This window comes from Puccinia triticina, chromosome 6A (genome assembly GCF_026914185.1).
Source record: "Puccinia triticina chromosome 6A, complete sequence".
NCBI lineage: Eukaryota > Fungi > Basidiomycota > Pucciniomycetes > Pucciniales > Pucciniaceae > Puccinia > Puccinia triticina.
In genome coordinates this window covers 2,797,174-2,821,089 of record NC_070563.1, presented here as the reverse complement: position 1 = coordinate 2,821,089, position 23,916 = coordinate 2,797,174, and the positions used below count along the sequence as shown (strand labels likewise).

The 23,916-nt window shown below is 48.9% G+C and overlaps 6 protein-coding genes across 6 annotated transcripts; 4 read left to right on the top strand and 2 right to left on the bottom strand.

The window, feature by feature from the left end:
• Positions 1-2,689: 2,689 nt before the first annotated feature.
• PtA15_6A363 (uncharacterized protein) lies at positions 2,690-3,950 on the top strand (the record flags this gene model as incomplete). Its single annotated transcript, XM_053170060.1, has 2 exons — positions 2,690-2,970; positions 3,911-3,950. The coding sequence occupies 2 exons, from the start codon at positions 2,690-2,692 to the stop codon at positions 3,948-3,950; spliced, it is 321 nt and encodes a 106-aa protein (XP_053021289.1).
• A 5,101-nt stretch (positions 3,951-9,051) lies between these two features.
• PtA15_6A362 (uncharacterized protein) lies at positions 9,052-9,676 on the bottom strand (the record flags this gene model as incomplete). The annotated part of the gene is made up of 4 exons (XM_053170059.1): positions 9,052-9,076; positions 9,171-9,270; positions 9,410-9,441; positions 9,555-9,676. The coding sequence occupies 4 exons, from the start codon at positions 9,674-9,676 to the stop codon at positions 9,052-9,054; spliced, it is 279 nt and encodes a 92-aa protein (XP_053021288.1).
• A 496-nt stretch (positions 9,677-10,172) lies between these two features.
• PtA15_6A361 (uncharacterized protein) lies at positions 10,173-13,092 on the top strand (the record flags this gene model as incomplete). The annotated part of the gene is made up of 10 exons (XM_053170058.1): positions 10,173-10,175; positions 10,262-10,451; positions 10,544-11,120; positions 11,194-11,345; positions 11,422-11,495; positions 11,576-11,839; positions 11,916-12,090; positions 12,180-12,793; positions 12,872-12,940; positions 13,003-13,092. 10 exons carry the CDS (start codon positions 10,173-10,175, stop codon positions 13,090-13,092), a joined length of 2,208 nt encoding a protein of 735 aa, XP_053021287.1.
• A 303-nt stretch (positions 13,093-13,395) lies between these two features.
• PtA15_6A360 (uncharacterized protein) lies at positions 13,396-15,345 on the top strand (the record flags this gene model as incomplete). Its single annotated transcript, XM_053170057.1, has 3 exons — positions 13,396-13,753; positions 13,849-15,066; positions 15,224-15,345. 3 exons carry the CDS (start codon positions 13,396-13,398, stop codon positions 15,343-15,345), a joined length of 1,698 nt encoding a protein of 565 aa, XP_053021286.1.
• Positions 15,346-16,214: 869 nt separating this feature from the next.
• Positions 16,215-20,242, bottom strand: PtA15_6A359 (uncharacterized protein; the record flags this gene model as incomplete). Its single annotated transcript, XM_053170055.1, has 5 exons — positions 16,215-16,688; positions 16,762-18,982; positions 19,060-19,192; positions 19,267-19,992; positions 20,125-20,242. The coding sequence occupies 5 exons, from the start codon at positions 20,240-20,242 to the stop codon at positions 16,215-16,217; spliced, it is 3,672 nt and encodes a 1,223-aa protein (XP_053021285.1).
• Positions 20,243-21,526: 1,284 nt separating this feature from the next.
• PtA15_6A358 (uncharacterized protein) lies at positions 21,527-23,068 on the top strand (the record flags this gene model as incomplete). The annotated part of the gene is made up of 9 exons (XM_053170054.1): positions 21,527-21,595; positions 21,679-21,763; positions 21,854-22,116; positions 22,201-22,210; positions 22,279-22,362; positions 22,426-22,539; positions 22,606-22,704; positions 22,812-22,880; positions 22,962-23,068. 9 exons carry the CDS (start codon positions 21,527-21,529, stop codon positions 23,066-23,068), a joined length of 900 nt encoding a protein of 299 aa, XP_053021284.1.
• Positions 23,069-23,916: the final 848 nt, after the last annotated feature.

Genomic DNA, 23,916 nt, shown 5'->3' with positions numbered 1-23,916 from the left:
CAGTACATGTACAAACCCCATACATGTACATGTACATACATACCCCCCAGTTATCCAAAACAAATATGATCTCCTTCTGAAGACCAATCAAGACTGATTGACCGGTCATCAACCCACCTGCATACATAGATGACCTTGAGTGTCTTGAGATTGTGAACCCCCATTCAATGACCAGTGAAGAACAGTCATCGAATGGAGGGATATTTATTACCAATCACCCCTGTCGATCACCAGTCTTTCAATGACCAATCACCGGGCTTTTGATGAACGGTCTATCAATGATCGGTCTTTCGATGACCGTTCTATCAATCACAGGCCTTTCAATGATGAATGGTCTTTTGATGACCAGTTTTATGATTACCAGTCATACAACAGCTCCAAATATAATCTGTTACGGGTTGCTGATTGTATCTATTTGATGACCGGTCAAGTGGTCATTGAATGGATGCATTCAAGCCCAATCGGCAAAGGTCTGTATGTGATAATAGTGTTGTGTTTTATGTTTACCTACAGAGAGGCTGAATGGACACAAGGGTGGTGATGGTGTCTTTATCTAAACTTGCACTACAGCAGATACAAAAAAGCTTGCGTTTGGGGGGGTCTGAAAATCCAACCCCCAGGGTCAGAAAAAGCCACACCCAAACAAAGCCACAGAGAGATACAGGACCTGTATCTCTCTGTGGTTTCCATACCCCCCACCCCCCAATGCCGGCACCATTTCCCCCCCACCGCCCCCCCCCCCCCCCCCCCCCCCCCCATTCTGGCCGGCCTACCCACCCCAGCCATCCTTGATCCCCCAGCCGCCCAAATCCCCCTCCCCCACTCAGCCCGTTGTGAGTTTTCTCATTTCCTTCCCCGTCTCTCCTTCCTGGCTTTGGCTGACCCACCCACCCTGCACCCTCTCCCCAGGCCCAAAACCATTGGACCAGCCGAGATCAGTCAAACACCCCGCAGAAGAGCTTTTGCCCGCTTTGCAGGTATGTAAGATTGTAACTTCCATATTCTTCATCCTCCGGCTGACAACCACTGGGGATCTGATACACACGCTCAGGTATCAACGGCCAATGGACCACCAGTTTGACTCACAAATCCCGCCACTCCCCTTTGCAAACAAGCCCGGTGGCACCCAAGAATCCTACTTGGGGCCATCTCTGGGCAATGTAGCCGACTCAAGATTGTACGTGCTATTCGACCAGTTGCAAATGCAGGTGTTCCCGTTGCAATTGCAAACCCAGCCCCTTCCTTCCCCAAATCACGGGCTACCCAACAGCCAGGCTCTTGCCCCGCCACCACAGCCGCTACATGCGTATCCACAACCACCCCAAGTGCCGCCCAACTTGCAGCCACAACCCCACCCGGCGCCGCCGCACTCCCAGGTCGCCTCTCCCGCCCACCCACCACGCCAGCAGCAATCACAGGAATCCGCCGCGTCCAAATTCAAGGGCGCTCCAAGGGCAATCATCCTTGAATTTGTGGTTTTTGTCCCTTTGGTTGCCCACGAGATCGCCCTAGCTCAGAAGGGGAAACCAACGCCAGCCGTACCCAAATGGTCAAAGTTAGGCCACGCAGGCCTCATTACCTGGATGGTCCACCTCTCGGACTACTTGTTTGACTTGTTCAAAAGAGAATTCATCATGAGGGTGTCAGTCAATCGCGAACATGTCTGCACGCATTTGAGGAAGTTGGAGTTGGAGGGCAATACAATCCAGTGGTGGTGCACAATCCACAACAATTGTGTTTTTGGAGTTGCCCGCAACACGGCAGTCACATCCGAGGAAGAATGGTCAAACTTCGTGACGGAGGTAGCTCGCAACCCCAGGAATGAGGTCAAAGTGAAAATCACCATGCAGGACCCATCAGTCCTGGAGAAGCAGGCTGCTGCGGTGAGATCACACTTTCTCATTTGGAGATTTTGAATTGTTGGGCTGACTTCATGTGTTTGTAACCTTTCCCCAAAGGTGCGAGCTCAAGACGAAAACCTGGCCCTTATTCATGCGCCAGAGCAAACGCGCCTGGCGCTGCAATGTAAGGCGACTCAGTTGGTAATGAATGTAAGTCATCCTTACGGTCTTTACGGTCTACTTACGTTCATCGCATGTTTTGGATGCTGACTGCCTCCTCAGCCAAAGGCCAATGTAGACTCAGCTGAGGTAATACAGATTGTGGGCGACCTGACAGCGCACATTATTGCGAAGTATGGTGGGAACACCGAGAACCTCCGGATCAAAGACCCGCTCAATTCGTCCAAGGCCTCAATTCCGATCTACACAAATAGCTTGTGGCAGTGGGCACGGGCCATCCGACACGGGGCCCCAGGAGTGGAATACGACAATCCCCCCAGGTCAAAGGATTTCGTAAGCAAAGCAGTACCCATCCTCACCCTAGACGAGGTTGCCGAAAAGGCGCAGATCCATCGCAAAGGCAAAGGCAGCAGCAAGGCCGCCAAATCCAACTACGCCACCCCAAAGTTCACTCCGGCCTGGGTCACTGCAAACGGGATCATCCAACCCCCCCTGGTTGATTCCTGATATACCAACGCTGGCTTTGGGTGCTTTGGATTGGGTGAAGGCAGGGGCCTCGCGGGCAACAACCTCTACACCCCAAGCGGCGCCGCCACCGATTCAACCCCCTTCACCTTGGATCCCAGTGCCCGCCGTGTCCTATTGGGGGGGATCCTTGCGACGGCGTGATGGCTCCTATATCCCAACCCAGCGTCCCCATAAACGCCCGGGTGGGGGTGCCCATCCGATCAGAATCCCCTCCGGGCCTGCCTGACCTCAACGAGCTGGACCGCCTGAGCCCGAGTGCCCCGGGGTCGCCCTCAGAGTTGCAGGCCAACTCGTCGGACACCAATCACTACCCTGAGGACCCAGCCGAGCATGACGCAATGGAGCGTGCACTGCGCCCCTTTGCCCGGCCGCCAGCTAAGTCCCCACAGCAGTCAATCTCCATGGCCAGCACCGAAATTGAGTGCGTCTCTGGTGGAAAAGACCACCTGGTGATCAACCGGTTGCCTGTCCGCAAACTACCGCACAGCCCGGCCACTGACGGGGTAGCTCACACACTGAGTCGACTTCAATTCAACTGACACTGCTCACCGCCTCGCCGGGATGCTAAATCCCCAACTCGCAAGGCTGCGGGGTCCGGGGCGTCTTCTGCTATCCAGCTAGGCTCTGGCCGCTCCGCAGCCACCCGCCCGGAAGTCTCTGGGATTGACCAGACAGAGGTGGACTCCCTAGACGGGTGGGTATCGAATTCTTCCCCGAAGAATAGCTATGGCCATCAGTACCCCGGAAACCTCAACGCTGCTGGCCGCGTGCTCACGATGGAGCAATTCCTTGACCACTGCAATTTTCATCCAAACAACCCAAACCATTGGGCGTTAATCAACATCTCGCTGGTCAGCAATTGGAGCTTCTTTGCGGAGACCAACCTGGCCGAGTTACGGTCCATGAACTATCCCATACCTCTAGCTTGGCAGCTCTTGTCTGGGGCGCAGACTTTAATCCCCACCCACTATGATCAATCTCCATCCCATTAGGCCATAATTAGTGTGTTTGGAGGGTTGCTCAACATAGGAAGTTTTTTTTGCGGGCGGCAGCCTTTTTTTTCTTCCTGATGAGACCCATAGCAGCCCCCTTCCTAAGCCTTTGTCCAATTCCTCTCTTGGTTGCGTGTTTCTATTACTCTTATATCCGTGACCACTTCTCCTATCTTGGATCGTAAATTTTTATATCTGCTACAATCCTCTTAACCTTGCATGGAATTTATACATATATCTTAGCTCCAATAAACAGACAGTGGGGGTGGACGCCAGTCTTGGGCCTGCCGGCTCCGCCGGAGGTCCAGATAATCTTCAAGGCCTGTATGTGAGATTGACTTTGCCTAAAATGAATGAGTCCCTCTGCAGCCCAGTTTACCGCTGGGGCCCGGGGACCGTCTGCAAATAGAAAGACTTTGCCTAAAATGATGGGGCCCGGGGACCATCTGCAAATGTCCCTCTGGGGCGCAGCATTTTTTTTACAAGTCACAGAATTGCACGTGGGGCCAGACATGATGACTCATAAATTTGAAGTCCTGGCCGGCAAGGAAAAGTCCCCACCATGGATGTAATATTTCAAAGTCCCGGCCCGCAAAGATAGACCAGTGCCCACAAAGCAGCCTAGTCATGTAGACCCAACATATCTCACAAGTCCCCTCCAAGCGGCTCAGAGGGCTCCTTTTAGTTGGCAGCAAGTAAAGTTTTTCTCATTTGAAGAATTAAAGAAAAAAGAAAGACAAAAATAAATCCAGTCATGAAAAAATCTCTCCCAAAAAAGCTCAGGCCCTGTACCCACTGCCCCGAAAAAGTTTTTGCATCAAATTGGGGGTGGCAATCGTTGGGAGCACCCCCTTGATAATGTTGGCGTCCAACTCGGTCCCGGTGAGCATCCGATGTCGTTTGAGGTGCGACTTGAGGTTTGAGAAGACCTTCTCAATTGGATTCATGTCCGGCGAGTAAGGCGGTAAATATATCAGCAACACCTGGTTTTCCGCGCAAATTTCGGCGATCCGTCCTCTATGGTGAATTGCTGCATTGTCCATGATGAGCACGCTGTTCCGGCCAGGGAACGCATTCATCACAGGCATCTGAAAAAAATTGAGACAAGTACATAAGTAAGCCGCTGAGGTCCGCCAAAGAAAAAGCCAAAAAAACAGTAATCCCTACCAGAACATCCTCTAAAAAGTACTTGATGTCAACGCAACACATTGTCCCCTCCTGCGCCATCCCATCGAGTGAAACCGCCGGACACACAGAGATACGTGGCGCATCGTGAGCATGAGGGATTTGTTTTGTCCGACGGCCGCGGTTTGACCATGCATGATTGCGTGAGTGGGTACCAAGAGACACTCCGCATTTGTCTGGATGCAGCCAATGCATCAGCCAAACTAGCCAATTAGATACCACACAGCAAACCACCCTGGACTTACCTATAAACACAAAGTAGCTGGATGGGTATGGGCCCACCTGGGTCACATATTGGGCCCTTTTCACTGGGCATTGCGCCGGGTGGACGGTCCAGGCAACCTTCTTTGAGAAGTTGAGCCGGCTCCTCAACTCGTCTGAGATCAAGGGAATTGGGTGAATTTCGCCTGTCATGGTCTCCAGGTGAGACTGAATCTCATCTAGGTAGAGTGTCGGCTCTAAATCGAGGGCCAAGAGGATGAATTCCCGCTCCTTGGCCGAGAAGGATAGCGGCCAACCTCTGTCTTCACACAGCACCAGGTCACGCACCACATCTCGAGTGGTTTGATACAGGCGATTCCATTGCGCCAAAGAGTTGTGAGAGACATTCTTATCAATTGTGTCATTGATTTCATCGAGGGTCAGTCCGCGGAGGCTGAGCTTGACAACAATCACCTTGACGTCTTGGGCATACTTCACAAACCCCATTTGGGAGGGCAGCTGGCCGGATGATTGGGCAAATTGGAGGATCAGACCTATTGAACTATCATGGGGAACAAAAACGTACATAATACTGACCACGTTGCGGTCCAATGGTTTTGGGCCTGGGGGGAGGGTGCAGAGGTGGGTGGGTCAGCCAAAGCCAGGAAGGAGAGACTGGGAAGGAAATGAGAAAACTCACAACAGGCTGAGTGGGGGGGGGGGGGGGGATTTGGGTGGCTGGGGGATTGAGGATGGCTGGGGTGGGTGGATAGCTGGGTGGGTAGGCGGTGGGGGGGGGGGGGGGGGGAAGGGGAAATGGTGCCGGCATTGGGGGGTGGGGGGTATGGAAACCACAGAGAGATACAGGTCCTGTATCTCTCTGTGGCTTTGTTTGGGTGTGGCTTTTTCTGACCCTGGGGGTTGGATTTTCAGACCCCCCAAACGCAAGCTTTTTTGTATCTGCTGTATCTACCAAGCCAATACCGGCTGGCAAGGGTGGGTTTTTTCTTTAGCTAAGCAACCAAGCCTTGCGGGACTCGCTGAATACCAAAAGATTTACCTAGATGGTGGTGGATGCTCTTAGTGGTTGTCTTAGAGCATCCACCACCGTCTCTGTAAACCTGCCCGGTAAGGCATATTTACCAAGTATGTAAGCAATTTTCTACCCCTGCGCCCTCTTTAGGGCTCTTTAGCTAAATATTTGTTTGGTAAATCTGTAAGGCTCACTAGATTTACCAACAGCTACAGAGCCTCTGTAAGATCATTCACCCCGGGCAAACCGGGGTCATGACAGGCATACAGGTTGCACAGTCCTGCATGTCACATAAAAAATTCCCACGCCCTGTGTCATGCATCACTTGCAGGACTGGCTTTCATGTATGTGAACTGTAGCTGACAGGTCTGTGAAAGCCTCTGCACAGTCACTGTGCATGTGACATGTTGGAGATGTGAGGTGCATGTCATGATCCAGACAGCTTGTCATGTATATGTGACAGGACCTGCATACAGGACCATGCAACCTGTGCAGCTCTCATGACCCCAATTTGCCCGGGGTGATTCTAGCGAGCCTGCCAACTGCCCTTGCCAAACCACAAGACCCCCAGCACATGTACACAGCGTAAATACATACATACATACCTGCAGTAGCTCTCCACCCCTCAACCAGTCATCATATTGATTGACCGGTCATCAATCAACAGGTCATCATATCAATTGACCGTTCATCAATCAACCAGTCATCAATGGGATGACCGGGCATCAATCAACTGGTCATGATAGGATGCTAGTTCTCATAACGGCCAGTCATGACCAGTCATTCAATATACTGACCGGTATTGATAGTATGACCTTTGATTGGATGACTGGTCAGTCGACTGAATGACTGGTCATACAATTTGATGGCCGGTCATCCGATTGGATGGCCGGTCATTCAATTGGATGGCCGGTCATTCAATTGGATGGCCAGTCATTCAATTGGATGGCCGGTCATTCAATTGGATGACCGGTCAGCCGACTGGATGACCAGTCATACAATTTGATGGCTGGTCATACGACTGGATGGCTGGTCATTTGATTGGATGACCAGTCATTGATGGTATGACCGGTCACCAATAGTATGACCGGTCAGCCGATAAATTGATTGGCCACCAATATGTATGACTGGTGAGACCATTGATAGGATGGCCAGTCATTGTCCATCCTAGAATGACTGGCCATTAATGGTACACCAGGGGTGCACCAAAAGTTTTTGGGATGTTTATCAAAACCAAATTGATTGGATAGTGGTTGTCAGAACCAAATTGGTCTGAATCTGGTTTGTGGACAAATTCTGTTGCCAAAAAGGTCCCAAAAACTGTACCGTGAGAGAAGGAGCATCCAAATGGTTTCCAAAACCATTTCAAATGGTTCTCGAAATATTTTTCAAACCAAATTGGTTTCCAAAATATTTTTAAAACTACCTCAGGTGGTTCCAGAAATATTTTACAAATATCTGAAAATGGTTAGTCCAACTTGTTCTTCAGGACGTCCGGACTCAATTAAAAAAAATATTCTGAAAACCAATCAAACTGGTTTTCCAAATATTTTGTTGCACCTGTGGTGTAGGGTGCCATCAGCGGTGTTGTATTACTTACCGAGGGGATGTATATACATACATATACACAAGGGTGGAGTTGCTACTACTTGGTGTCGTTATCTAAATCCACGTTGCCTACCGAGCTGATACCGGCTGGCAAAGGTGGATTACTTATTTAGCTAAGCAACCGAGCCTCGCGGGACTTGCTGGCTACCTAGCCCCGTTTGGCTGCCGCGTTATATTGCATCATAAATCGTTGAATTTATGACGCCGCGACCCAAAGTTTGCCCCCCCGTTGCCACCAAACCTTTGAAACCCCCGGGGGTCGCGCGTCATAAATTCGACCATTTATGACGTATAACGCGGCAGCCAAACGGGGCCAAGATTTACCTAGACGGTGGTGGATGCTATTAGTCCATGTATTTCCTTACCCTATGGAAAGAGCTATAAGATTGTCATAAGACTAACTGATTTCCCCATATCATCCCTTCTTACCTCACTACCAAGAAACTACCAAGATCATAGCAAGTTAAACTAACCATCATCTATTGTGTTTTTTTGGTAATAACCTACCTGTGCTTCTTAGCTGGAAAGAAACCATACCAATCAAACATATATCTTGATTGTTACCTTTGATAGACCTTTCTATTGAAGAGGCTTGGCTACAGCGGCTCAATCAGTCTCTTTACACTAGAAATCTATTCTGCATCAACACAACAAACAAAATCATCTACTTCCTTTTTCTTTTCTCTCTATCTATATCCATTGTATCTAGCCTTAGTAGTTATTATACTGATATAATCACTATACCTTTTGTCCAGCCTGTCCTCTTCGCTAGCACGCCGGCTGACAAAGATACTTACCACAACCCAATCAAATAATATTTTGGAGCCACCAATCCTGAGCTTCTTGGCTTTGGATCCACCAACTCAGATTTATCGAATTCCGCTCCTATCATACTATTTTCCCTGCTCCAAAATTCAGATTTCCATTTACACAACCTTCAATCTCAGCCATCCTGTAGACATGCCCTAAATTGACAAAGCTGGCTTTGGCAAGCCAACACTTTTTTTTCAAAAAAAGAGACATTTGCGGGAAAAAAAGAACAAAAAAAAGTCAAAGTCAACACTACCGGGAAATGAGAGCATGTCCAAAAAAACATAAATAAATCTGAATAGAGGGATTGATGCATACTAAAGCAGCGCTAGTCCTTTGAAAAATTTTCAGCGGCATTGTGACGCATGAAATTTAAAATGTAGAAAAAGAGAAAATTACAACTCAAACTCAGATTCCGCGCGAGCTCCGTGGGCTCGGGTATAAGCCTCGCATGCACTTCGCGCATGGCTCTCGCCAGCAAGTGCTCGCGAGGCTTTGTTAAGCTAGGCAGTAAAGCATATATATCAACGATTCGTAAGGCCAACTCATCTCGGACTTCATCCGAGGGCCTGAGGAACGAAAAAGAAGAGCAAAAAAAACATCAAACTGAGCTGACCTTAGGTCGATGGGAGCAACTGAGACGAACTTACAAGGCAACGATCAGGAGAATAAACTATTTGGCATTAGTGATTAGCATGCTAATATATATCCAGTTGTGGAGTGATTTATATGCAGAATCCCATCAGTCGTGATTCCAGAATAGTCATATGCTCTTTTGAATTCAGCACTCACTTTTGACGAGTCAAGTTGTTGACATAAGTCTGTAGCATTTCATTTTCTGCTTTCTTCTTTTCGAATTCCCCCTCAACTTTCTTAATTTCATCCAGAACACCTGTGCGATTGCAATCAGGTTGGTTAGATTTTGTTTTCATTTATTGAAACATCCAACACACATAGAAGATTGAGAGGCTTCATTGGGTTTTTGGATACAGTAACTTATGTTCATCGAGAGGAGACGTAATCGATCTAACCTTTAAGATTTTGCTGAAGACTTTGAATCTCCCTGCACATCGATTTGACCCAAAACGACAACAGAATAAGCAAGGATCGACAGGAGGGACAGTTCAACGGATAATATCTCGGTCGTCTAGACATTGGATTGGGAGAATGACTGACTTGATTAATTTCTGACGCTGGATAGCTCTTGAGGCAGCCTCAGGATCTTCAGAGTCCGAGTCGACAGGCTGAAACGGACCATGACCAGTAAATTCGCTCGAGCCGATATCACCATCGTCCATTCTGAAGGATGATGTCAAGGTCGGTGAGTTGAGAGAGGCCTGATGTGGCGGAAATGTTTCTTGTGTGAAAGCACTAAAGCAGACAGGACCTGGGGATACACCTGTCACACGCTTGGATCGCATCCCAGCTGCGGCGATTGCTGCTGCGCAGTTGATTAAGCTTGAATATTCAAAATGGGCACTCTTCCAACAATTTGGACTCCCAAATCCCCGGGCATGGACAATGCTGTCTCCACAACGATTATCAAACGCATACATACATATTTACATCGACGTCAAGCGTTCATTGGCGCGGGGAACTAGGTGAGCTTTTTCTGTTGTTTTGATAGACTCACAAAATATGCACGCTCATCTGACCATTTCTCATCTTCCTATTTGATCTATGTAGCCAGTACTTGACTTCGAAATTCAAATATACTTCGCTGGAGTTAAAAGTTGGGTTTCCATTTCCATCAGACTATTGGATTTACTAAATTGGAGTAAGGAGATTATACCGATGGTGAGTTGTAACTAAACAGGTTTTCCACCATTGTTTTTTTTGGAAAAGATCTGAGATTCGCTGACCTGCTCGTGTGTATTTGCCAGGTAAAGCATATAAAATTCCACCAATCTGACTCGGAGTCAGAGAATGAAGCAGATTCGACATCCCGGCTCGATTCCAGCCACCCATCCAATTCCAAGGCTGCCAAGCACCAGAATGGCATGAGCGACAAGCAGCGACACGATAGATCGGAGGCTCTAGCTCAAGCACAGAGGCAATTACCTATCTATGCTGGTACATTTCAACCAAAAAAAAATCTGAGTAGACTTGGACTCATCAACAACTGCTAAGACCCTTCTCTTTCCCACTGCTCTACCACGTCTCAGGCAAAGAAGCGATAATCAACGAAACTTGGAATAATGATACGATCGTCGTTTTGGGAGAGACTGGATGCGGTAAAACAACCCAAATACCGCAATATCTGATCGGACCAGAATATCACAAACTTGCAAACTCAACCAAGCCCATCAAAGTCGTCGTCACCCAGCCCAGACGAGTTGCTGCAATGTCCTTGGCCACCCGAGTCTCCGAGGAGGTTGGTTGTCGACTTGGAACCACTGTTGGCTATACCGTCCGATTCGATGACTGTAGCGAGCAGAAAACAAGGCTGAAATACGTCACCGATGGGACCTTGTTGCAAGAGATGCTCTCCGATAAGCTGCTATCAAACTACGATATTGTGATCATTGACGAAGCTCACGAGCGTTCCCTACGGACCGACATGCTCCTAGGATTTCTCAAAGGGATCCAGAGAACTCGGCGAACTAGGATCGAAGAGAGCTCAAATTTCCCGCAAAGAAAATCTGCTAATCATCAAGCCACACCAACACCGGCTCGTGCACTTAAGGTGATAATCATGAGTGCGACTATCGATGCCGAGCGCTTCAGTCAGTTTTTTGACGAGTTGAGCCCGCACTATCTCTCCCTCGAATTGACGCTCAAAGACTGACGGAACCCGCTTCTTCTCCAAGCATAGTGCCAAGATCCTCTACGTCAAAGGTCGCCAACACCCAGTCACCGTCTTCTACGCCCAAGAGCCACAAGAAGACTATGTCGAATCTGCCCTCAAGACCTCATTACAAATACACACCAAATATCCGCTGGGTGACGTGCTGATCTTTCTCACGGGTGAGCGCTCACACACATCTTAGCTACTGGGCTCTTGACAGGGCTGATTCTGATTGTCTTTGGTTTTGATGGCTAGGACAAGATGAGATTGAAAACATGCAAGCGCAGCTACAGATGTATGCCGATGATCTGACACCGACGATGCCCAAAGTAAGCCATATTCACGTTTTTGGTTGAATTGATGAGAGGTGATCAAGAAAACTGAAGCGGAAGATTGGTTTATCCTTCAGATGTTGATTTGTCCGCTCTATGCCAAGCTTCCGCCTCACCAGCAACAAAAAGTCTTCCAGCGAACGCCCCCCAACTTCCGCAAGTTTATCCTCTCCACCAATGTAGCCGAGACCTCGATCACGATTCCTGGAGTCAGTTACGTGATTGATACCGGGTTCGCCAAGGTCAAACGCTTCCACAGCATGGCCGGTGTTGAAGAATTGCGGGCCGAGCCCATCAGTCAGTCTTCTGCAAATCAGCGCACGGGCAGAGCCGGTCGAGAGGTAAAGTGTTACATCCCCATACATATGTAATTTGGTCGAGGTTTGGTGGCTGATTGCTCGATTTTTCATCGATCAGTGCCCCGGAAAATGTTGGAGACTTTATTCCCAAGAAACCTATAACTTGCTGGCCAAAATCACCGAGCCAGAGATACAGCGATGCAGTCTATCGTTTGCGATCTTGCATCTATTGGCGACCGGGGTGGAAGATATCTTCAGTTTTGAGTTTATGGATAAGCCCAAATTAGATGATCGTCAGTGGTCATCCATAATTTTCCTAAGAATTGCGAGGGAAATTGGTATTCTCTTGGGGCTGACCGCAAGTGTTCAATTTATCTTGCAGTCAAATTTGCCCTGGTCCACTTGGCCCTCCTGGGTGCCCTAGATTCGGGCTCGAAGATCAACGCCCTCGGTCGGCAGATGGCAACCCTGCCTCTAGACCCGCCTCTTGCCAGATGCCTCTTGGCGTCTTTCGACCATCGATGTGCCTCGGAGATGATCGACCTGATTGCACTCTTGGAGCATTCCGACACACTCTTGGTCAATACGATCAGTACGCGTGAGCTAGCCCAGGAGGCCAGAAGAAAGTTCATCCATCGAGATGGTGACCACCTGCTCCTCCTGAACATCCTCAAGGCTTACCAGAGCACGACTGAGAATTGCCATTCACAAGCTAGGATGAAGATCGAGCAGAAGAATTGGTGCAAGGAGAACTTCATCAACCCGAAAGCCTTGAGTAACGTGCTCGAATCCAGGAAACAGCTCCGGGATCGATGCAAAAGGCTGGGCTTGGATTGGAGCCAGTCCAGTCGTGATCCGCAGGAATCAGAGACGATCGGCGCGCGTGTCGTAGAGGAAGACTCGTCCCCGATCCTGTGCAGTTTGCTTGCCGGTCTGGCCACCCAGTTAGCGATCAGACAGCCCGACCAAAGCTACATCAATCCAATCACCAAAGTGGTAAGCTGTTATTTCCTTTCGTTCGTCTCCAACTTTTTCTTGATCGCTTATGAGCTTGCTTGGCCTCATCCACTCCAGCATGTCAAGATTCATCCATCCTCCAGCCTCTACGCTAAAGCAGTTGAGACATTCATATACCACGAGCTGGTAAGCATTCAGTATTCAGTATACTCTGGAAATGTGCAACGGCTGACCTTCATCTTTAATAGGTCCATACCTCTTCGACCTACGCGAGAATGTGCAGTGTGATGAAGCCTATCTGGATCCAGGATCAAACTACACTCTTTAACACCGCCTGATCTTTCTTGCAGCACTTGCTTTCCCAGACGGTTACTTTTTAGATAGATTAGCCCGATTTCCTGTTTGTTTGTTCTAGATGATTTATGCTTGTTCTTGGACCGTCCTAATCTTGCCCCGAATCCTTTTTTTTTCTTATTCTTTTTGTGTATGTATTTGTACCGGAATGTTGAATGATCTTCTTCCATGATTAATGAGGATACGCAGTGCCGAGTCGTGTCCGTTTCAGTGCTGCTGGGTTTTTTTCCCTGAACCCGATCCATCAAATAATATTTTCAGCCCCCAACCACCATCTCACTGCCACGATGGCCCAGACCCACTTCCTCGCCCTGCCCAACAAGGACCTGATCTCCTCCTTCTCCTTCAACTACTACGGCACTCGCCTCGCCGTGTCTTCGCTCGACCACCATCTCTACATACTCTCGTCCGACCTCGAGAGCGGGAAGTGGCCAGAAGACCAGAGCCAGGAACAGCAGCCAGGCCAATCGGCGGCCGACCCAGCGGCCCAGAACGGCTCTCACCCCTCGCAGCGCAAGACTCCCTCGATCCAGGCTTGGACCGCCCACGAAGGACCCGTCATCAAGGTCGTCTGGTCCGACCCTATCCATGGCGAAATCCTCGCGTCGGCCGGAACGGATGGAACGGTGCGGATATGGGAAGAAGGTGCGTAAAAACCTATCACTGAGGGCGTGCCATATGAACCCTGACCGAGAACGCGTCGTTCTGCTGTCATGAACATAAAAACCTGGTCTACATAGATACTAGAAGGCTCGATCAATCAAACGGAAATGAAAACCAGACTGGAGCTAAGGCAAACACAACAAAGCAAAACGCAGGTCTGTCCCCCGGAGGATGGTACCAGCAAACGATCCTAGCAGACTCAAACCGAACGATCCGAGACATTGGCTTCAGCCCATCGGAAACGAGCCTGAGGCTGGCATCGATCTCGACCGACAACCATCTTCGGGTGTACGAATGTCTGGAGACGAACTCGTTCTCGAGCGACAACTGGAACCTGGTCATCAACATCGACCTCTCAGTCCTCCCGAGCCATCCCACCACTTCCTTCGAGCATCTCAACCCCACCCTGGCGACGATCCCCGGCTCGAGCAGCGGGACGGGCGGCCCGCAGCAGCATTCCTCCTTCACCTCCGTCCGTGGCTTCGACCCCACCGTGAGCCTCAACAACCCCAACAAGAACAACCCGAGCACGAACTTCAATCTGATCAACCCCCTATCCGGACTCAGATCATCGGCCACCGCCAGCCACACATCCCCCTTCAACCAAGCCGCGTCCATCAACACCCCCTCCTCCTCCGACCAGCATCTCGAGTGCTTCGGCGGATGGGCCCTCAGCTGGTGTCCCGAAAGCTACTGGGGCGATATCCTCGCCGCCTCCGCCGGCGCATCCGGCGCCATCAGGCTCTTCCGATTCTCCGGGCACTCCCAGTGGGAAAACTTCGGCTTCTTGAGCCCGCTCAGTCATTCGAAATCCGCGACGGGCCAGGACTTCACTCTCCCATCACACCGCCACCACCACCACAGCAGCAACACCAATAATAGCAATACGGGCACCAGCAGCAGTGGCCAACGACAGACCGGTGGGACAACAACGGCCGCAGGAGCAGGACCAGCTACTCCAGTCTCGCCGATCTCTAGTCTGGCATGGGCCCCCCCTTGTGGTCGAGACTACCATCTGATCGCCGCGGGACATCGGGACGGTCGAGCACGGATCTGGAAACTGATCCCCGCCCTACCCCCGTCCTCTCAGTGGTCGTTCGCCCTCGACACCGAACTCGAAGACCACATCCATACCCCGAAACAACCCCTCGACTCGCTCTCTACTCACCACCAACTCCTCAAAAACCCCGTCCCCCCTCTTTCTGCTGACGCTGGCGTGGGTAAATGCGAATGGAACGTCACGGGTACCGTCTTGAGTACCAGTGGCTCGGACGGAAAAGTGCGGATCTGGAAGAGTTCAGTCCCCTCTCTTAAAAACTTCGCATTTCTCCTCTTCCCATTCTCATCCCTTTTTCCCCACTCCAAAACAAAGAGTTTGCAGAAAAGAGACTGACTTACGTGGACCCCTTTCTCCCTTCCTAAAAAACAACTACATTTTGTGTTTCTTTTTAGTGGGGTATACTTCTCGCTGGGTTAACACGGCCGAAATCAACTGTATTGATGAACATAATCAAGAAACTGAGGACGCTCCGCCCAACAATCATTCGACTAGCGGGATCATCACCGTCGGCTAAAAAAAGAAAAAAAAGAATACGTACCTACTTATTGATTTCGTATATATACATACCTATTTTTCACTTTGTATTCACATACCTTGCCCAGCTGCCCTGCCTTACTTCACTTGAACTCTTACACAACCTTCATGCTAGTATTCCCCTGATTTTGGAAGAGAATACAGCACCATCCTTTTCCATTTTCAAGTGAGGAAAGAGAGAGCAAAAGTGAGAGCGGGCTCCCATAGACCTTGGTAATACTGCACCATCCTGTTCGACTCCCAGAAAGCCGATGTTTCCGTGCACACATCGTGAAGCAATCAGCAAGTGGGAAGTGTTTTCAACCCGGCGCCAATGAGACTTGAGCTTGGTATGTTATACTTCCTTTCCGGCGGCCAACGCGCACATATGTGTATGGGTTTTGCTCTGGTCTGTAGTACCAGGTAGTACCTTACAGTCTCGACTCTTAATTATTATCTTCATTTTCAGTTCGACACCAGTCGCTTGCATAGATTGATGAGAAAAATCGACAATTGTGTAAAGAGGGCAGGACAAGATAATGTGAGAATATGGCATTGCTCTTCGATTTGGTGCTTGGCAGATAGATACAGCTTTTTCTAGGTCGGTGTCCTTGTTACATACACACATGATTCACAACTTGACTTTTTGTTGGGGTACATGAAAATAATTCGGAGAACAGGCGACAATTTCATTCATAACAATCATACGAGAATGTTTTTTTCTGGAAGAACACAAGTCTGTGGTGTGATGCTATGAAAGAGATGAAAGGAGAGCAGAAACGCTCTATTTTAATTTAGCTACTACTTATATTCTACATTGCGGATAAGACAAGAATGGGTCTCCTCTGAGAAGATGAAGAATAGCAGCGTTCAGACAGGTGGAATTGACTGAGCAACCGTCGGGGGGTTGCGGATACTTTCGATGAGAGTCATATCCCGCATTGCTTCCTCAGAGAGCTTGAAAGACTGTCTTCGTTGTTTCATTTCTTTCTCGGTCAAGCCGACGATCTGGTTCGCTGGAGATTGCGTGGTGCGATAGAGCTCGGCTTGGCCCTCTGGCGTCGTGTAATCTTTCTCGATCGCCTCGTTCAATGTCGTGCTCATCGATCTCAACACTTTCAATCCCGTGTAGGCGTTACTCGGCGTCCCTCGATAGACGTGTTGAGTCCCGGGCGGTAAAGCGATGTTGCTGGGCAACGTCATGTCAGTCGCCGCCAACTTAGAGAGTTTGTTCCTCATCGCAACAATCTCACTCTGAGAGAGCGAAGTGACACTGTCACCGAGTGGAACGCCAGCCGCATTGACTGGGCCTGATAGGTGACCTGTGGCTTGGGTTTCAGGAAGCTAGATGATGAACACGAAGAATGAGCTTAGCTTGAACTCCAAAAAAAAAAAAAAAAAAACTCGAATCACTTACAGTGTTATCTTCCTTGACTGAATCCGTTAAAACGTCAGCCATCAACATTTTTGATGGCAGCTCAGGTGGAACTGCATTGCGTCGAAGAATCCGTTGTTCAGGTGTAACATCCGCGTCTTGGACAGGCCGATCAGTCAATCCGCTCAAGTGCCTGGTGATTTGGTCCATCGTCAGATTACCAGCTGGTTCAGCGTAGCTTTGCTTTCGGCGTGAGCCATCCACGGTTGGAGGATTAGCAATCGCTTCTTCGGTGGTCGTATCACGAGTCGCCAGTTCAGACAAGCTTTGTGCCATCGAGGGCACCTCCTGCCCACCGATTTCCATGGTAGGCGTATTGGATTTTTCGTCGAGAGACGCCTCGGCTCTTTGGTAAGCCTCGTACGAAATCTCCACCATCGGGAAATTTGACATTGCTCCGCGATGTGAGAAGACCGAATTGACGTCCGCCTTGGAGGAAACAAGCGGGCGAATGATTCTATCGACAGAGGTGCTGTCTCCACGAGCAGAGAAGGACAAGCTTCGAGCCATGGTTTCAAATTCCGGAGGTGCATCCTCTTCGTCCTCGTCAAACACATTTGGCAAATTCGCTGAATTATTACGACGTTGCGACTCTGCTACAGGCGGACGCTGGATATTTTCGGGAAGGGTGCTGTCTGCCTTGGAGATGTCGGTTAGATAATCGGCCATCGATTGGCGTCTTTTGAACTTCGATCCGGGTGCCTCTTCGGTTGAAGGACTTGCCAACGGGGATCCAGATCCAGAAAGTGGATTTTGAAGTTGAGTCAAGACAGCCCCCGTCTTGATACCTGTCAAATTGCGAATTGACGCCTTGAATCGATCGCGCGCATTGCCATGGGTCTCAAGTAATTTGTGCGAGTAATTTGGAACGGATTTAGCCGATTTGGCGCCGGCTGGCTTAGGCATCGCCACTGGAAGATCCTTAGAAGTCTTTGGTTGTAGAGCAAGCCAGGTCTTGAAAAAGGAATCGACGTAATCTTGAACGGTTGTCTCGATTGTTTGATGCATCTGATCTTTGACCTCCGGCCATAACGTATCGGGGACTTTCACGTCAGTGGCACCGGATAGCTTGATATCAGACGTCGACACTTTGGCCACAGAGCCTCCATAATACGGCAAGGACGTCAACATCTTAGGAAGCTTGTTGCCCGGAGGAATAAAATCAATGCTAAGATTCAACTTGGTATGGATTATAGCAGTACTTCGAGAGGTCGAACCAGAGGTGCCGTCCTTGAGCTGAACTGCACAAGCATTCTTCAAACCAAGCTGCAAGTCTTTCAATTCTAGTCGAGTGCTGTTTTGAAAGCTACAGTTGGACGGGAAAAGACGAGAATGCGTGCTGAAGCTGATCTCAAGAGGAAGTACATCCATCAAGCTTAACTTGAAATCGCTGAGAGTGAGCTCGAATCCCTTGTGCCGCGTTATGACATTCTGGACCGGAATTTCGATAAATTTAGAGGCCAGGCTCTTAAAGCACTCCAGACCCCCTTCGAGTCCCGTGCCCTGGACGCCTTCACTTGGATGACCCATAATACCTCTCCAGACTCGAACTAGATCGCGAGAGAAACGAGCAAAAGTGCTGTTACCCGTTATTCCGGATATCACATTGTCGAAGCATCGCTTGAAATGCTCAAACGCCTTTTTGTGCACGGGGTCTTCTCCAAAGACTGCCAGCCATTTTCGGATTACGACGTCCAGTTTTGCAGACGATTCGGTTGGCGAATAGATGTATCCAAAGGGGTGAGTTGCGTAGTCAGTCGGCGGAACGTTTGGAAGACGTAATGGTTGATTCAAGACGTCAGAGGTTTCCTTGGCCAACTTGGTGAGCAGATCATCCACAATCGCGAGCCACGATATAAAGTACTTCACCAGGGGCCCAATAGAGCACCCAGTAAGCTGTTCAACACCCGCGAAGAGCAAACCGAGACAGGCAGCAAGATTCGCGGTGGCAGGATCAACTTGGGAACGTGCGGATTGTGAGAAGACTCGAGATAAGGTGGTCCACAAGCCATCCCGCAGCATTTCCGAGGACAGCACCAGCTTGGAGAAAGTTTCGATAAGTTTCAACAGCGCGGATTGATAGACAGGCGAGTTGGTAAACTTGTCAACGAGAAACTCCCACAGGTTACTGAGAGATAATATTGGTGAGCCACTGGAGTTGGACCCTGCAAGTCCACGAAATCTACTGTAGAGGCTATCAAACCTGTCGATTTGAAAGTTAAACCAAACCATCATCGTTAGCTAATTGATTCGACATTCGGCTTCATTCACGATACGTACATGGACAACAACTCGGGTTCCAAAAACAGCAGTCCCCCAATCTTCTGGATTTGATCTGTGATTTCATGCATGTAAACGCTAACATACGCTGCTTGCAAGGTCGGCACGCCTTGGAGTACTTGCTTCACAAGCCCTGAAAAGCAAGAGTAAATATATGAGTCATTTCAGTTCTGAGGATGGCATGACCGCAAACAAAATCTGCCTTACCAGTGATCTCTTCCAGAGCTTGACCCAAGCCACCTTGAAGGACAAAGGCGATGAGTTTTTCGACAGCTTTCCCGCCACCGTCTCGTCCTAAGAGCGAGTTGAAGCTAACTAGTAGCATTTGAGTATCGTGTTTGGCGATTTTCTTGGCATCTCGGACATGATCATCTTCTTCAAATACGTCGCCGGCGTTACTGGAGCCTTCTGGAGTGGCAGCTGCAGAGGGTTCTCGAGCGATAGTGGAATATCGTCTACCATGTAAAGAGGCTTTAGTGGTCGTCCCGGTGTTTGGACCGAAGTGGACAGAAGCGTGTGCAGTCTGAGTAAAGCGCCGAGCACCGATTCGGAAACTCTTGCTTCGATTAACTGAAGCAATCGAAGCGGCCGGCGCCGTTGCCACCGACATGGCCCGAGTTCTAACTGGGGGGATCTTGAGGGTTTCCTCCCCAGGAAGGATGAGGTCGTAAGGATGAGGACCACTCGATCTCGCTTGTTTTTGATCGCCGCCCTCAGTATGGCTCAGCCTATTGCCAAGTGTAAGCTTAGGCATACTAGTCTGAGTGGTAGGAAGCCCATGCAGATTGTTGACGTGAGCGTGTGGGGCATTGGGGCCATACTGGCTTTGAGAACTCATACTGCCTCGGCGAGAATGATCGGACTGAGTGAGATTGGGACCCGAGACAGACTTGTCAACGTGATGACCAGCGATGTCGGTGCGAAAAAGAGACTCTAAGGACGTAATATTATATGCTTATCAGTTCATGAACCCCCCGTGAAACTCGACGAGACTCAGTGAGGAAGTTGAACCACCAGTAGGGGGATGTCCCTTAATAATAAAAGAGAAGAGGGGGAAGGACCGACCTGAGGGAGAACTTAATTGGGTGAGAGGTTTCAACTTCTCGGTGGCAAAACTTGAGCCAGAGGGTTTCGACCGAGGAAGGCCAGCCGGATTAGAGCCAGCGTGAGTTGAGGGCGCCATGTGCTGACTGATTGGTTTATGAGGGGATGGCTGGGGGGATTGGGCTGAATGAAAAGCTGGTGGGGGGATCGGTCAATGAGTCGATTGCGGCGATCGAGCTATTTAATACATCTACCCGGACAGCACAGGGCCAATGAAGCAGACAGGACGCAGTTGGTGAATAAACGAGAATGAAATCGGGGGAAGGGATGGACGAGGAAGAAGGATGCAGTGGGGTGGATATTTACGCCAAGAGGGCCAATCAAACAAGCATGAAGATATCAATCCTCACCAAACTATAATCTTGTACTTGACCACTCAAACAAACCAAGCTGCAAAGTTCGAGGCGAAAGGTTTTCAGCAGAGCTATGAATGTGCTTGCGACGTAGTGGATACAGCCAGGTTCATGGATTCCAGCAAGACATATTTATATAAATATCAAGGAAGAATTGGTGTGTTTTTTACCTGGTGATCAAACTCGATATGCTTGTCGCAGTTCTAGTGGCTCTGGCCCCTGATATGAAGCACTATGAAGCAGCGCTGGAAGTGAGACCGAGCAGACGCAGGATGGAGAATCGAATATGCTTCCGAGTGGGGGTCAGTGGCTTGGGAAGTGAGTGGATTGGGAAAGAAAAGGCAAAGAAATGTTAAGCGATGAGGCCATGAGGAGCTGCTGAGCGAGAATAGCCTCAGTGACGTCATCGACCCAGTCCAACCCCATCAGACTTATCAAGCGCATACACAAAAGGCTGAACAAGCTGAGTTAATATTTTTACTGATTTAGACTAATGAAAGCTGTATCCGAAAGCTGCTTTATGAGCCATATCCCATCCGCACCTGCTCGGCCTTATCCAATTGCCATCAGCCTGGCAAACTCAAGGAAAATGATTTGTTTTTAAAAATGCAATTTCGTCTTTTTCAGAGGATTTGTTACCAACAAATGGTGGGCCATGAAGCTGTCAGACCAAGTCCATTTTCAATGGGAGCTCAAGCAGATGTTTCAGAGGGTTAACTATCAAAAATCCAAGAAAAGCTGCCTGCAACAAAGCCGCTCGAACGGAGGGTCCGGGGGGCCCAGGGGACCTGGGTTACAACATAATCTTAGTGAGGGCGGTGTAGTGCGGTGTCATGGACACCGGTACCGACCGGTGCCTCGGAGCTCGCTTCTCCGGTGTCAGATGAGGAAGGTTGCGGTCCGATGTGTGCACATCTTTGTTACATATACAGACAAGCGGTTTGATTCAGCTTGGTTAAAGATTGTATATTAATTCTGACACCAGCCATCTTCATCCGTTCTTTGCAACCATGCCTTCCAACGAGTCACCTACTCCCACGAAATCAATAGCTTATGTGCCCTCCACTTCAGTGTTCAAGGTGCGTATGATCGACATCCTCTAGTCTTTGTAGAACCAATTGATGGTGAAGTGATGCTAACCTTTCGACTTGCTACCTCTTAGGATGATATTTTTCGAGGAAAAGTGCTCTTCTGCACTGGAGGTGGTACTGGAATCTGTCAAAAGATGGTAGAGGCAGTCATGCGGCGTAGGTGTCGGACCTCCCTACCCCCTGTTTCGAGACACCAGAAAGATCTAAGGAGCCCAATTTTCATACACGGGTGACGGCACACAACAGATGGCGCATCGGCTTTCATTTTCGGTCGCAGAGAAAACGTACTACATGCGACTGCCTCAGACCTCACCAAACAAACCCTTCAGAGATGCTCCTACGCCTCGGGTGACGTGCGATCGCTCGCTTCTTTAGAAAAAGCGGTCGAAAAATGTATCAGTGAATACGGCAGAATCGATTTTGTCATCGCCGGTGCAGCAGGGAACTTTCTTTGCCCGATCGATCAACTCAGCACTAATGCCTTCAAATCGGTGATCGAGATAGACTTGGTAGGCTTTGAGTAACCTATCGAAGACCACTGAAATCTCACGCGTCTTTTTCTTCTCCGCTATGAATCTTCGTGTTCAATCCAGCTGGGAACCTGTGAGCTGAACTTTGGCTCCTGTTTTTTGTGGCAAGGCTTGCGCGGCTGATGAAAACTTGATCCATAGACAACACTATCAAAGCGACCTTACCCTACATAAAGAAAGCACAGGGCTCATTTATCAGTGTATCCGCAACTTTGCATTACTTCGGTGAGCTAGTCAAGCACATTCTCAACCCTTCCAATTGCATGTTCTGAAAAACGCATCGTACAGGTACGCCCCTCCAAGCTCATGTGTCCTCAGCCAAAGCTGGAGTGGATGCTTTGTCGCAAGCTGTAGCCGTTGAATTCGGCCCTCATGGTATTCGCTCTAACGTCATCGCACCAGGTTGGTCAGATTTCCTTTCACACACACTAGAACTACATCATTTCTGACTTTTTTTTGTTTGTGTAGGTCCTATCGGTGATACCGAAGGTCTCTCGCGCTTGAGTACATCTGAATCTCGAAAGGCCATTTTGCAGAGTATTCCATTGCAACGCTTTGGCACCCGAGGTAAACAAAAAACACAGAACAACCTCCTATGACACTGAGTAACAATGGCTTACTTACTCTTGCTGCCGTTATCTCGGACAAACAAACAAAAACAACTCAAAAATAAGGTGATATTGCCAACACAGCGGTGTTCCTCTTTTCGCCAGCCGCTTCTTTTATCACTGGCACAGTTCTCAGTGAGTAGATAGTGTTCCCATTCCTGAACACATATGCCGATGTTGATGTTCGATCTTTTCTCCTGGCCACACATATTCTAGTCGTCGATGGCGGTGAACATCACCTACGAAGCACAAATTCATACGGATCGTATGGGCTGACCAAAGAAGATGGCAACACAACCAAAAAGTCAAATAGCAAGCTTTAACAGTTGACCTTCACCACTCGACTCATGTGTAATGACTAAGGAAATGTAATTATTTCGATAGTGTCTTATATCAGGGCGAGTAATAGTATTACTTTTGTCATTTAAGATTGTAATTACGCGCTTTGATTATATAGTTGCTAGGAACCGTTGGTATATTTCTAGGTGTTCCTATTCTTATCAGCCAAGATTATAATCAGCTGGTTTAAGAATGTTGTTTGTTTTTATTTCTACAGTTGGGTATGTCATAGACCTGTAGGGCTTTTGGCCGATCTCCAAAATGTTGAGGCAAAAAAATGGGATCAAGTGTTGTTTTGGAGGGCTTTAAGCTGATGAAACGCTTTTCAAGACTCAAAGGGTACAATACTACTGTATAACACCAAATAATACTCAATATAGGTGTTTTAGTAGCAGAAAGCCATGCATATCTTCACCATAATCCTATGGTTATGGGTTTAAGCAGGTCTGAAGATATCTATTCATACCAAGAGAAACAAAAAAACAGAACCACTGGCTCAAATTCTTAGGGCTTATAATTCTGAGCTATACACATCTGCACAGGTTCAAAATTGTAATAATAATAAGAACAAATGGCTTTTGCCCCCCAGGGGAAGGGCCCGCACAAGCAGGCAAGTTTCAAATTTTGCAGGAAGGGCAGCATTATGATGGCCCTGTGGGACCCAGGTACCCATTGGAACCAGGGTACTGGGTCAAATTTTGGCCAAAAACAGGCACCACCACCTGGGTACCAGCAGCACTTTGGCCGGGTACCTGTATCCAATATGATTGATTGCAGGATGAGGATGGAGCTTGGATCTCCAGCCTGTCAAACCATGAGTGTGTGGTCTGTG